We start from the raw sequence: 14,993 nt of genomic DNA on the forward strand, positions 1-14,993 counted from the left end.
TCCACCCAAACCAAACCAAATAACGAACAAATAAATTTGACCCTACTGATAAACCCTTGGAGGAAGACAAGTGGATGTATGTCACACACAGAAGGAAACACAATACTCAAAGAAAGAAACAGCATGCAAAAAACAAACCCATTCTGCCCAATCCCACTCAACCAGAAGCAGCCCCATTAAAACTGAGCAATTGATTCCTCCCTTTAGATGAAAACACGCAGACCCACAACCTCCCCCTCAAATAAAACATGCAGACACCTAGCAAAGAAACAACTTCAAATATCCCTTAAAAAGCCACATCAACAAACACACCTGAGATAAACAGAAAAACACCCCAGACTGCAGCTCCCAAAAAAGGAAGGCAAGTGTTGGTTGTTGAGTCCTTCGCAAAAGGCAAGACACGAGAAGCAGTTGTAGTTCTCAGGTTTTCTTTTATTCTGTGTTCAGCTTACAGATGAAGGCTTCAGCAACGCCCAAAAGCTCCCAGCCTCTTATATAGGCATCTCCCGGGTCAATGTGTTACTTTTCCCGCGCCAGCACCCGCGCATGTGCACAGGCGCTGGCGACAGCCTGTCTGGTCCTGGGCAGCTTGCACCTGCCCGGGACTGCCTGCAAACGCCCCGAGCCCGTTTGCAAGGCTCGGGACATAACACCCCTTTCCCCCGGGCTAAAACTACTACCAACACACAATCATTTCTTAATGCAATGTTCTACTCCCCAGTGCTCCTACTGTTTACTGGCTTTTGTTTAGCCAGCAATGTTATGTAATCTTCTAAATACTTAGGCGATTTCCTTGCTCTCTGTGACCTTCTCAGCTCTGGGTTTCTGACAGGTGTTCCCCGACTGAGGGGTGACGTGAGCCTGTTCTCCTTATCATGCCTTGGTGCCTTCCAAGGACTGTGCCCCAATGCCAGGCCTGCTTGCTTGCCCACCGGGCTCGTCAGGCCAGGGCTTCTGTCACTTTGTGACCTGGTTGACCCGCCTAGCTGTAGGCCCTCGGGCCCCTTGAAGTGATAGCCACTGCTGGGCGTCTCTGTAGAACCTCCTAGGTCCGTCCAAGACCTGTCAGGAGGCTGTCCATCCCCTAAACCCCGTTCTGTGTCCGGGCTCGTGTGGGTTTCTGTACCTTCCCAAAACTCAGTTACTCCCTGATTTGGGCTAGAGGTGTTGCGGTCGGGACTTGGTTCCTCGACCACCTCCCTGTATGTTTGACCCCCTGTAGGACTTGGGGTAAGGTCAGGCCAACTCTGGGGATTATGTGCCAGCTCTCTTGCGGGGTATGATTTATTTGGATGCTCCCGGGTATCCTCCCTGACTGGAGTACTGTGCTGTGCAGGTGAATAGTGATTGTACCCCTGGGGTGACTCCCTGGCTGGAGTAGGCATGAATGCCTGGTGGTTGGATAGGCCCCTAGAATTCCTGTTTGGGGCACTTGCGGAATCTTGGAATGTGCCATTTGTGGCTCCATCATTGGTGATGGGCAGCAGCTCATGCCCTTCCCTTTGCTCAAGGGGGTCCCCTTCCCCCCCCTGGAAAAGACCCAGGAGTCTCAGTAGGAAGGTCCCGCCTAGGGCGGAGTTGGTCAATGTGCCGACGCAGGACACGACCATTGTCCAGGGAGACCTCGTAGAACAGAGGACCTGTGACCCTGGAAATAGAAGCGGGGACCCATGTATGACCAGGCCCGTAATTGCGAGTCCAAACTGGGACACCCACAAGTAGTTGTCTAGGTGCCCTAGGGTGTGAGGTAGATAAAGGCAGTCTGTCCGGATGCAACCGGTCAAGCTTCATAGTCAGTTTGCGCCCCCAGCGAAGTTCAGCTGGGCTTCTCCCTGTAGAAGTGGACGGTGTGGTGCGATAAGAAAGGAGAAAGTCAGCCAAACTGTGATGCCAGTCCTCATAGGTGAGTTTCTTCAAGGCGTCCTTGGTGATGTGAACCATGTGTTCAGCCATACCGTTGGTGGACGGGTGGAAGGGTGCAGAAGTGGCATGACGAATCATGTTGGCCTGCAAGAAAGCTTGGAATTCGGAGGAAGTAAATTGAGGGCCGTTGTCAGACACAATGACATCTGGGAGCCCGTGTGCAGCAAAAATCCCCCTCAGTACCTGAATAGTCTTTGCAGGGGTGGTGGATGAGACAGGTACAACCTCAAGCCATTTTGAATGGCTGTCAACGAGGACCAAGAAGAATTGGCCCTGAAAGGGCCCAGCGTAGTCAATGTGCACCCTAGACCATGGGGACTGTGTTTCCTCCCATCTATGCACAGGAGCTTGGGGCATCTCTGGGCGAGAGCGTTGGCACAGGTGGCATGCATGCACCTTAGCCTCAATGTCCTTGTCTAGACCAGGCCACCACAAGTGGCTGCGCGCAAGGGCCTTCATTCGAACAATGCCAGGATGACCCTCGTGGAGGGAACCTAAGATCCTAGTCCTCATTGAGGTGGGAATGACAACTCTGTTTCCCCAAAGCAGACAACCCTGAGAAGTGGACAACTTGTTCCTTTTAGACCAGAAACTCTGAAACTCAGGACTAGGACAGTGCTCAGGCCATCCAGACAAAACCCAAGAAAGAACACGTGAAACTGTGTGATCTGGCCCGATTCAGCGGCTACATCCCTGGCGTTCAGAGGGGACTCTGGCAAGGCTTGAATGGATAGAATGTTAACAGCTGGCGCAGGGTCAGCTTCTATTACTGGCAGGGGCAATCTACTGAGGCCATGAGCATGGCCCATCTCTTTCCCAGGCTTGTGAAATAAGGAAAAATTATATGCAGACAAAAAAATAGACCACCTGAGCATTCTAGTTGAAATGATTTGGGGAGTTTGCTTACATGTGGTAAACAGTCCCAGCAGAGGCTTATGGTCAGTGAAGACCGTGAAATGCCTGCCATATAAAAAATCATGGAATTTTTTAATTCCAGCAACAACAGCTAAGGCCTCCCTGTCTGTTTGAGCGTAGTTGCGCTCAGCAGAAGACAATGTTCTGGAGTAATATGCAACAGGAACCTGAGTTCCATCAGACCTGAGGTGGCTCAGGACAGCTCCATCCCCGTAAGGGGAAGCATCACAAGCGATGCACACAGGAAGGGACTCATTGAAGTGTGCAAGTACACTGTTAGAAGTGAGCAAGGCCTTGACCTCATTGAAACTAGTCTCATGTGTTTGTGACCACTGCCACACTGCTTGTTTGTCTAATAGCCTGTGAAGAGGCTCAGCTACACTAGCTTTATGTGGAAGAAAAAAATTGTAAAAAATCAGGAGGCCCAGGAAGGCCTGAAGTTCGGCCTTAGACTTTGGCCTAGGTGCTTCTAAAATGGCAGTTAGTTTGGATTCAGCAGGGTGAATCCCAGCAGCATCAATTTTGAACCCCAAAAATTCAGTAGAAGGCACCCCTATTTTGCATTTGTCCTTCTTAAGCTTGAGGCCTGTCTTCCTGAATCTTAACAAAACAGCCCTTAGCCTTTCAGCTAGAATGTGTGTGGAATCTCCTGCAATTAAGACATCATCAAAGTAGGGGCAAATCCCCGGTATACCCTGTAGTGTGTTTTCCATTACGCTTTGGAAAATCCCAGGAGTGACATTCACTCCAAACTGTAGCCTTTTTACCTTAAAGGCCCCTCTGTGGGTCACAATAGTCTGAGCTATAGCAGCATCATCATCAACAGGCAGCTGTTGATACGCTTGAGCTAGTTCAAGCTTTGCAAAAACACGCCCCCCCTTGAGAGAGGCCAGGATATGACTGACCACAGGAACAGGATAGGCATGTTGCTGTAATGCCTTATTCAGAGTGCATTTGTAATCGGCACAAATGCGAATGTCCCCATTTGCCTTTAGAGGCGTGACAATGGGGGTCTCCCAAGGACTGGAGTCAACAGGTTCTAGAATTCCTTGTTGGATCAGTTTGTCCAACTCAGTGTCAATTTTACTCTTTAAAGCAAAAGGGACCCTTCTTGTTTTAATTCTAATGGGAGTGACAGTGGGGTCTAGTTTTAAGGACACAGGGGGTCCTTTGAATGTGCCCAGCTGGGGGCTGAAGACATCTGCGAATTCTTTGCAGACTTCCTGCAGGTCGAGTGTTTGTAAACTGTTGAGCCCCGTGCCGTGTATCCCCAAGGCCTCAAACCAATCGAGTCCTATGAGACTCATTCGTTCACCCCCTACTACTAATAGGTCTAGTGGACCTTCAAAATTCTTGTACTGAATGTTAAGGGTGGCCTCCCCCTTAACACACACTCTCGAATTCTGAAAGTCTGTTAGCACAATGTCAGAAGGCCTTAACTTGTCCTGAGTTCCACTGCCGGAACAAATCTTCCTAAATGTATGTAAGGAGATGATTGAAAGTGCAGACCCCGTGTCTAGTTCCATAGTTAATGGAACCCCTTGTAGCTTCACCTTGAGTGACAGCTTTTTCTTAATGGGCTTGTGTGTGCCTGTCCTAAAGATGCTTCTTCGCGAAGCGAAAAACCCCACCCTATTCTGGCTGGGGACCCTGGTACCTTTCAGGCACAATTCTTCCTGAGGTTGTACCTTTCGTCGGCCCAGACACACAGCTGCAATATGTCCTTGTTTTCCGCACGCCCGCAGATAGCGGAGTGGAACTTGCAGTCGGTTCTCCTGTGGCGACCTCCACAGCCGATGCACTTGAGGGGAGCTGAAGAGCTTCCTTTCTGGTTCCCTTCCTTCGTGGGGTGGAGACGGTCGACTTCCTCATCCGGATCCTCCTCGGAGTTCCCTTGGACTTCTTCTTGGTGCACAGATGCAACATCTGGACTGTTCCTGATCGGCCGCATGTTCTTGATGGCGCCGCCTGCTGCTTCTTCTGCGGTGACTTCTCTCAAGGCATCTTGGAAGGACAAGTCCTCTTTGGCGAAAAGCCTCTGTTGTAACTCTCGATGCCTTAGCCCGCACACAAATCGGTCCCTCAGTCGTTCTTCAAGGTCCTTGAACTCACAGTGCTTGGCGGCCTTTCTTAATGCGGCGATGTATTCTTTGGCCGATTCTCCGGATCGTTGATCCCTCTGCTCGAAGGTGTGGTGCCATGCGATGACGGACATCTTAGGCTGGAAGTGCTCCTTCAGTAGCTTCTTTAGATCTGCGTAGCTGACAGACTCTAATGGGACAGATGCTGCGAGGTTCTCTGCGATTTCGAAGGCGTCTTGACCGCAGACACACAGCAGGGTGGCAGCCTTCAAGCTATCTTCCCTCACTTGGTTCACCTTGAGGTAGTTTTCCACCCTGGCTACGTAGGACTCCCACCTCTCTGGATGTGAGACGTCAAACTCCGAAAGCCTTCCAATTTTTGCCATCTTCAGGAGACGGGTCTATCAGCCAGCCTACCTCCGAATGCGCACTGGATTGGCGGGTAGCTGCCGAGTCAATGCCGTTCCGCCACTCAGGACTCACTTGGGTAAGCTTACACCTTTTTCTTTTCAGTCGGTGCAAGGTATCCCACCCTCGTCGCCAGTGTTGAGTCCTTCGCGAAAGGCAAGACACGAGAAGCAGTTGTAGTTCTCAGGTTTTCTTTTATTCTGTGTTCAGCTTACAGATGAAGGCTTCAGCAACGCCCAAAAGCTCCCAGCCTCTTATATAGGCATCTCCCGGGTCAATGTGTTACTTTTCCCACGCCAGCACCCGCGCATGCGCACAGGCACTGGCGACAGCCTGTCTGGTCCCGGGCAGCTTGCACCTGCCCGGGACTGCCTGCAAACGCCCCGAGCCCGTTTGCAAGGCTCGGGACATAACATTGGTAATAGGAGATTCTATCCTCAAAGGAATAGAATCATCCATCTGCAGGCTGGACATACAATCCAGGGAGGTATGTTGTCTCTCTGGAGCAAAATCAAAGAACCTAACCAAAATAATTAGGCCTACAGATTACTACCAATTCCTCCTCCTCCACATTAGCACGAACGACACAACAACAACCTGAGTACAATAATGAGAGACTACAAACAACTAGGCAATAAAGTTAAGAAGCTAGAAGCACAACGAAAGGCCAACACCCATTGAGAGAAAAAATAATTCTAGAAATAAACCATTGGCTAAAGGGTTGGTGTCACCAAGAAAACTTTGGTTTCCTGAATCATGGTCTGCATTTCCTATGCAAAGGACTCTTGGCAAGGAATGGGCTGCACCTCACAAAAACAGGCAAAAATGTACTTGGAAAAAGACTGGCCCAACTCATCAGGAGGGCTTGAAACTAAAACTGAGGGCAAGGGTGACCAATCTCTAGAATCTCTAGAACCCAAAACCAATCACAAATCCTAAGAAAACAAATCAAACAATGAGGCAGGCAGTGATGAGAAAAAAGAAAAACTGAAACAACAATCAGAAGATGCAAGAAACATACCCTTGGACAGGCATAAAAGTCTTAAATGCTTATATAGAAATACTCAAAGCTTGGGGAACAAACAGGATGAACTAGAAGCAATAGTACATGAGGAAGGGTATGACATAGTTGGCATTACAGAAACCTGGTGGGACAAAATTGATGAATGGACTAATGGATAGATACAAATTGTTCAAAAGAAACAGGTCTACAAAAAGAGGAGGGGGAGTTGCACTATTTGTAAAAGAACACTACATATCTACAGAAATGCATGTGATCAAAGATAAAATCTCTCCAGAATGTATATGGGTCAATATAAAATAGAAAAAAGTGCCATCACCATAGATGTATATTACAGGCCACCCAATCAATCAGAAGAAATAGATGAACTCTTTGCCAACCAGTTAATAAACATATGTAAGAAGCATACCAAGGTAGTAATAGGAGACTTTAATTATCCAGATATCAACTGGGAGACAAACTCTGCAGTGAGCAGGAGATCAAACAGATTCCTAACCAACCTAGCCGACAACTTTGTCACCCAAAAAGTGGAGGAGGGAATTAGATGTAAAGCTATACTGGACTTAATCCTTATAAATAGAGAAGAAGTGATAGAGGTTATAGATAGAAGTGATATAACGCAAATACTAGAATAGAAAACAATCCAACCAGTGTCTTAAACTTCAAAAGAGCTGACTTTAACAAACTCAGAGAGAACTTAGGAAAGATCCCATGGATGAAAATCCTAAAGGGGAAAACAACCCAAGAAGTGTAGGAAACCCTGAAAACTGTGATCATAAAAGCCCAGACCAGCACAAAACCATTGAGTAAGAAAAAAAGAAATGCAAGAGAAACCAGCATGGCTGCACAAAGATCTCTCTGACAAACTGAAAGACAAAAAGAACAAATGAAAAAAATGGAAAGGCTGATTATCAGCAGACAGCCAGAACATGCAAAGATGAGGTCAAGAAAGCAAATGCTCAGAATGAACAAAGACTTACAACAGAAATCATGGATAATAAAAAAGGTTTCTTCCAACATATTACCAACAAGAAAAAAGCCAAGGAAACTGTAGGTCCACTAAAGAGAGAAGATGGCAAGGAAATAATAGGCAACAGGGAGAAAGCAGAGCTGCTTAACTTATACTTTGCATCAGTCTTCACACAAAAAGAAATTATAGCTCAACATATTTAAAAAAAAACCACTGCAAAAGACATACTAGAAACAAAAATTAAAATAAGCAAGAAAATGGTAAGAGAACACCTTGAGGAATATAAATCCCCAAGTCCTGGCAGATTACATCGTAGAATTCTAAAAGAGCTGGCAGATGTTATCTCAGAATCATTGCACCACATCTTTCATAAATCCTGGGGCATTGGGGAAGTACCTGAGGATTGCAAAAGGGCTGATTTGGTTCCCATCTTCAAGAAAGGGAAAAAATCAGGCCCAGGAAATTAAGACCAATCAGTTTAACATAAATACCTGGGAAGATCCTTGAAAAGATAATCAAAAAACAGATCTGCAAACAACTAGAAGCAAGCAAAGTCATAACCAGTAGCCAGCACAGGTTTGTTAAAAATAGATCATGCCAAACCAATCTTATTTCATTCTTTGATAAAGTAACTAAACTAGTAGACCAGCAAAATGCTGTGAATGTAGTGTACTTAGATTTCAGTAGGGCATTTGACAAAGTAGACCATAATCTACTGCTTGCTAAGCTAGAAAAAAGGTGGAATAGTCAACATCACCACCAGATGGATCTGTAGCTGGCTGACAAACCATACTCAATGAGTAGTCCTCAGTGGCACTACATCCACATGGAGAGAAGTAAGCAGTGGGGTACCACAAAGCCCCACCTTAGGCCCAGTACTCTTCAACATCTTCATAAATGACTTAGATGAGGGAATTGAAGGGGAACTCATCAAATTTGCAGATGACATCAAACTGACAGGAGTAGCAAACACCCCAGAAAATAAACTCAGGATCCAAAAAGTTGTAGACAAACTTGAACAATGGGCTCTATCCAACAAAATGAGTTTCAGTGTGGAGAAAGGCAAAGTTTTAAATTTAGGCAGGAAAAATCAAAGGTATAAGTACAGATTGGGTGAGACCTGGCTCAAAAACAGTAACTGTGAGAGGGACCTTGGAGTCCTAGTGGATGATCACTTGACTATGAGCCAGCAGTATGCAGCAGCAACCAAAAAAGCTAATACAATCCTGGATTGTATAAACAGACGCATAGAATCAAGATCACGCAAAGTATTAGTACCACTTTATAAAACCCTAGTAAGATCACACCTGGAGTACTGCAGCCAATTTTGGTCATGTTGAGAGTTTGGGAAAAAATTCAGAGAAGAACAACTAAGATGATCAAAGGAGACTAAAACATATGAAGAACGGCTGTGGAACATGGGTTTGGCTAGTCTAAAGAAAAAAAGAAATAAGGGAGACACGATAGCAGTATTCTAGTATCTCAGGGACTGCCAAAAGGAAGAGAGGGTCACATTGTTCCCCAAAGCACCAGAGGGAAGGATGAGAAATAATGGTTGGAAATTGATCAAAGACAGAAGCAACCTGGAATTAATGAGAAACTTCCTGACAGTGAGGACAATCAACCAGTGGAACAGCTTGCCTCCAGAAATCAGGGGTGCTCCATCACTGGAGATTTTTAAGAAGAGACTAGACAATCACCTGTCAGAGATGGTATAGGTTCTCCTACTTGAGCAGGGGGCTGGTCTAGAAGACCTCCAAGGTCCCTTCCAGATTCTATTCTATTCTATTCTATTCTATTCTATTCTATTCTATTCTATTCTAAAATAGAAGATACAGAATAATATGTTCTGGAACAGTAATCCAAGCCATTAAATGCCTTATATGGTAATATTTTGTTTTTTTGTTTATTTTTGATTTGTTTTTACATTCAAGTTAGTGTTGAGATAATGGCTGACTGCCTGAAATAACCCCTACAGTTTTCTTGGCAAGTTTTTCAGAAATGCTTTTCCATTTCCTTCTTCTTATGGCTCAAAAAGAGATTGGCCCAAAGTCACCCAGACAGTTTCATGTAAAAGGTGGGATTAGAACTCATGGTCTGCCAATTTCTAGCCTGGTCCCTTTAACTACTATTTCAAACTACTCATTTATAATGTAATACCAGCACTTTAAATTGGGTCTGGAAACTGACAATTAGCAAAGACTTCATAAAGTTGGTGGAATAAGACCTTAATACCAAGTGACAGTTAATGCTTTAGTAAGAGTTTTGCTTTGTTATTAAATTTTCTGGACTGTCTATAAGACTAGTCCACGTGTAACATACCATATAATCTCACAAAAATATAGTAACACAATGTATTACAATAATACGTCTTTCAAAATATAACTGTTGTTGTCCAGAGGAGAAACAGATAACAAGGACCTATAGTAAATGCCACTTAAAGAAAATTTTGCAAGAGAGAATAGCAACCAATGTGTATCACATAACATTATTTCAATAGCAACTCTGAGATCATAAAAGGTAAGGCAGATAGATCTTCAACCAGAGATCCTAATATTGTTCCAGTGATGTTTTTTAAATATAAATTTATTGGATTTATTGTCTATTATCTTGGTCCAACATTGTGAAGGGGATAATAGCAAATTCAGAGAAGTATTAGAGCAGGTGTCCCCAACCCCCAATCTGTGGATCAGTACCAGCTGCAGCATTCCAGCAATTGGGGCGCACAAACAAGCAAAGCCCCATCCACAAGATGCAAGTAGCACAAAAAAAACATGCACCCTCCACTCAATGGAAAAACTCTCTCCACGGAACCGGTCTCTGGTGCCCAAATGGTTGGGGACCTCTGCATTAGAGGACAGGCTACACTCTTCCTAGTACCTTACTATGCATAAACATCAGGGCAAAAATGGAAAAATGAATCAACAATAGCATAATCTCCCATGACATGCAATGGTATACCAATGCTACATGCAGGACTGCTGTTTCCACTCTCCCACAATCCTTGGAAGATTTGAGAGTTATAATTGATTCAATTATTCCCAGGTTTGTGACCATATTTAATTACAATCCTTAATTACTGATCAAGTTGGCGTGAGATAAAGTAAGAGATAAAATAAAACACTATAGTTGTTTGGATTTATGTTAACAATAAAGACTGTATAAGTATATGATTACATAGAATGAAGATTAATACAAATCATGAGACTGTACTTAAATGAACTATGGCTTATATTGACATAAGCAAAGAATACACTGTAAGGTTAATACTGTGTCAGACCAAAAGTCCTTTTCTAGCATCTTAATTCACACCCAACCAACCAGATGTCACAAGGACACCAAAGAGAGTATCACTGTTGCTTCCTGTCAGTTGGTTTTTAGTATTATGGAGCCTCTGAACCTAAAGATTGCATATAAAGAGCTCCCAAATCCATATATTTGTATAAAAATGCAACCTATTTGTTCTACATTAGGTGCAGCACATTTAAATATCTAATTAAACATCTGTTTCTTATTATTTTTTTAAATCACATATTTTCTACCCATAAAGGAATTGTTCTAGGTCCATCATGAATTTATCTTTTCTATATATTTTGCAGTTCTTCAGTATTATTTTTGGTAAGCAATGATTGTATTCCAGTATGCTCATATCAAATATTTGTTATAAATGTATCAGATACTGTTATAAATGTATCAGATATCCTAAAGATCACCAGCACCTAAAGTAGCTTCACAGTGGCTAACACTTTAATTCAAGCTATCCACTATGACCACCAGATACTTTTCAATGATCATCATTACCAAGTCAATTCAGCATGCTATAAAGTTAGAATTTTCCCTGCAATCTGCATCAATTACACTTACACTGAACTACTTCTAATGGTTATATTCATTTGCTTGAGATAAAATGTTTTTGATTTGTTTATTCTTTATTTATTAGATTTTTTTATTATTTTTATAAATAATTCAAGGCTATGAATATACTTCACTTTTATTTATCAGCCTCCCCTGAAATAATTCGGTGTTATCAGCAAACCTAACCAGCTTCTCTGTAAACCTCACTTACATTCATACTGTATAAACCTTAGGAAATAATAGATCTTGAAATTCCACCTTTCTTAACTATCATTAAATCTATTTTTCCATATCAAATATAATGCTATGTATTGCATCTTTTACTTGTAAATCAGAAAGTCTTGAATATTGTACTTTTCTTCCCAGGAAAACCATTTCAATACCATAATGAATTTGGGCAAGATGTTATGCATTGTTTCATGTTTTGAAGTATCCATTTTAAGATTTTAAAAATTATTATATTATAATACTTTATTTTGATCCATTTCCTAACAATCTTTATCACTTAATCTGCTTTTTCCCAAAACTACTGTATATTGGGCATTTTTCAGTGAGGTATTTCCTATGAATTCAAAATATCTCTCTTGTTTAGCTAGAGTCAATTCCAGTTCATGGAATTTGTTGGTTTATATATACTATATATGGTTAATACGTTTGGCTAAAAAGAATGCCGGTAGAGTCTAGTGGCTGGTTTGGTTTACATCATTCTAAATAATTTGTATCAGCTGTAAAACCTGGCCAGTTCATTGATTATCCTGAATCAAGATCTCTTATAAATGTATTAGAATCACTACATAAACTTGAGCAACTAATTTCTTGTGTCCTCAGGATTTATTTAAGTAACGATATTCTCTACTTTCTATTTTTAGCCAGTTACTTGACCATAACAGTGGATTTTATTTCACATTAATCCAATAAATATGAAAGCAGCATATAATAACAAGCAAAATTGGTAGAGGTAGTCCTTGACTTACAACCATTCATTTACCAACTGTTTGAAGTTACAATGGCACTGAAAAAAGGCTGACTTACAACTGGTCCTTGTGTCTAGGACTATCACATTTCAATGGTCATGTGATCAACATTTGAGCACTTGACAGCCAGCATGTCAGCATGCAGCAACCCAGGGTTATAGGATCATCGTTTATGAGCTTCCTAGCCAGCTTCTGAGAAGCAAGTTCAATGGAGGAAGTTGAATCAATTAATGATCACATGATTCACTTAACAACTGCAGTGATTCACTTAACAACCATGACAAAAAAATAAAAGAAAATTGGCTGTGACTCACTTAACTGTCTTGCTTAATAACAGAAATTCTGGTCTCAATTGTTGTCCTAAATCAAGGACTACCTGCATTAAAGGTATTCATTTTAAAAGATATTCTTTTAAAATTATTTCTAATGACAAAAGTAAATGCATATAGTTAGATATAAGATAATCTACTATTTAATCATTGCTAAAGGATTTCATAGTCTTTTTCCATCTTCAGCAAGAATATCGCCTCTCCTTCCAGTACCATCAACCATAATTACTACAGAGATACTACTTTGAAATCATTTTAAGAATTATGCTATACAATTATATTCTTCTATTTTAATTATACTTTCTTTTTTACCTGTTCCTTTTGGTTTTTCATATCATTTTTTTACATAAAATATCAAGCAATTATACTATTAATATTTAACTATGAATAATAGATGAGCTCTAGCTCTAGATCTGTTAATTATATAAAAATGAATATCAGCGATCTTATTTACAAGATAAAAGCTAAAGCAATGATAAAGACAGCAATAGATACTGTAGAAGTACTGTATGTGTGCATATGTGTTGATATACATATTTCCATTGTACAGTAGAAAAAGAGCATCCCTAACTGAATTATGCAATAATCCCCAAATCATACAATCTTCAAACTTTCTTGTCCTACCTGATTGAGTAGAACATTGTGGAACCTTATGAATAAACAAATAAAAGTATTTTTAAACATAAAATATCCAAAAATAAACGCTGGCTTCAAAATTCATATTAAAAAAATATGGTACAACATACTTTAATGGAAAAGTCTGATAAGTTTTTGATAATTAAAGTGCATCAAGAGGATTAAATATTGGATGTGAACCATGTTAACTTATATGTTCACTTACCCATTATAGTTAAGGCTGTAGCTTTGGTTAGCTCTTCTTTCATTGAATCTATTACTTCAAAATTGTCACCATCCAAGTTGCATCGGTTTATAGTTCCATTGCCTGAACTGATCCAGTAGAGTTTATTCTCTGAATAATCTATGCACAAACCTGAAACACATTTTCAGATATAGGAATCATATTTACAGAAATGTCAATATATGAACTCTATTTTTTTACATTTTCATATTTGCTTATACAACCTCAAAATACATTGATGGATTCTAAATCATTTTAAAAAATAGCCCAGTTGTTAGATTTTTTTAAAAAAGAAAGCAAATAAAAATCTGAACAGTATCAAAATAAAATAACTTGTGTTATTTACTTGTTATTGTTTTTCCTATATAAATAAATAAAGACTTTGGGACAGATAAGCCCTCTTTATTATCCATTGCAAGCAATATTACTGATAATTTTTGCCCTTTGTTCTTGGGGTTTCACTTTTTAATACTTTCCTAATTTTCCTTTTTTTTCAGTGTTGATTGTTTACCTTCTATCCAATCGTTACCTTTACTACAAGTTTCCTGGTTATTGCATGAAAATAAGTAACAACATTTTTGTCCCCCTATTACCCAGTAAATATGTACTACAATTTTTAGGTTAAAACATTCCTGTCTTTTTCAAGCCTTGCAAGCTTCTTCAAAAATTGCCGTGTACAAGCTCCCATTTGTTTCTGATCACCTGTTCTGAATGAATGATTGCACAGTCCTATTAGCCACTGATAGCCCAAGTCTCCATGGATGTTCTATAGTAATTAGGGAAATTATGAAAATAAAAATCAGAATTATACATTTTATTTTATTTTTTAAATTAATAATTAGGGAAACTTGTACAGTTCTTGTTATATATTCTGAAGCTATACACTTGCCTTAAAAAGGTTCAAAGTTAATGTAGAGTTATAATACAATAAAATTCTAAGATGACATTTGGTATTAAGATAATTGAATTCTGTTTTGCAGAAAACGTACATAACAGTGTAATATTAATTGCTGGCACTACAATTTAGTAGTTTATAGAAGTACTGCAGGATTAGAAACTTACTGAGCAGGGCATAATTCTACAGTATATAAAACCATAATTTGTCAGCATTCATCTAATACTGTGACAGAGAGCACCAAAACTTCACAATATTATCTACTCCTTTTTTAATCTTAATTTTACAATTTTATGCAAGCACAGATTTTGATACTGGGTGCATCCAATAGAATTGCCTACTTTCTTGCATGTTTCTAGCCAGTAAAGAAACCGAACATATATTTTATATCCACAATTTAGAAATCATTTTAGATTTTTTTGAGACAGATTTTCTTCTACAGATTTTGTTCCTGATATATGCTTGTTGCCTCATGTTGTTATCATGAGACAGTGAGTTAGATTTAGAATATTTGTTCTGAGAATTCAAAGACACTTTATTTTCACAGAAGAAACTGGAATCCAGAAAAAAGTATTAAGGCAAGATGAATGCAACTGATTCATCCTTCTCATCCTTTATGTCACAATCTGTTTGATTCTAACTATCTTCAATCAACTACATCAGTATTTCACAAGTTGTAGGGAAAGAGAAATATGAAAACAGTCTCTCTTCCTCCAGGGTGATTATCCCACGAGTATCATTTTGCTCATAGGCAACTATAGAT

General features: G+C 40.6%; 1 protein-coding gene across 1 annotated transcript in view; it reads right to left on the minus strand.

The window, feature by feature from the left end:
• The window catches only part of LRP1B (LDL receptor related protein 1B), a 794,402-nt gene that overhangs the window by 32,019 nt on the left and 747,390 nt on the right, over nucleotides 1-14,993 (minus strand). Inside the window, exon 32 of the mRNA XM_039338160.1 lies at nucleotides 13,318-13,467. Within this exon, the coding sequence (XP_039194094.1) occupies nucleotides 13,318-13,467 (150 nt within the window). The remainder of the gene's footprint in view (nucleotides 1-13,317; nucleotides 13,468-14,993) is intronic.

Source organism: Crotalus tigris, unplaced genomic scaffold, assembly GCF_016545835.1.
Source record: "Crotalus tigris isolate CLP2741 ecotype Arizona unplaced genomic scaffold, ASM1654583v1 scf7180000017694.5664430, whole genome shotgun sequence".
Lineage (NCBI taxonomy): Eukaryota > Metazoa > Chordata > Lepidosauria > Squamata > Viperidae > Crotalus > Crotalus tigris.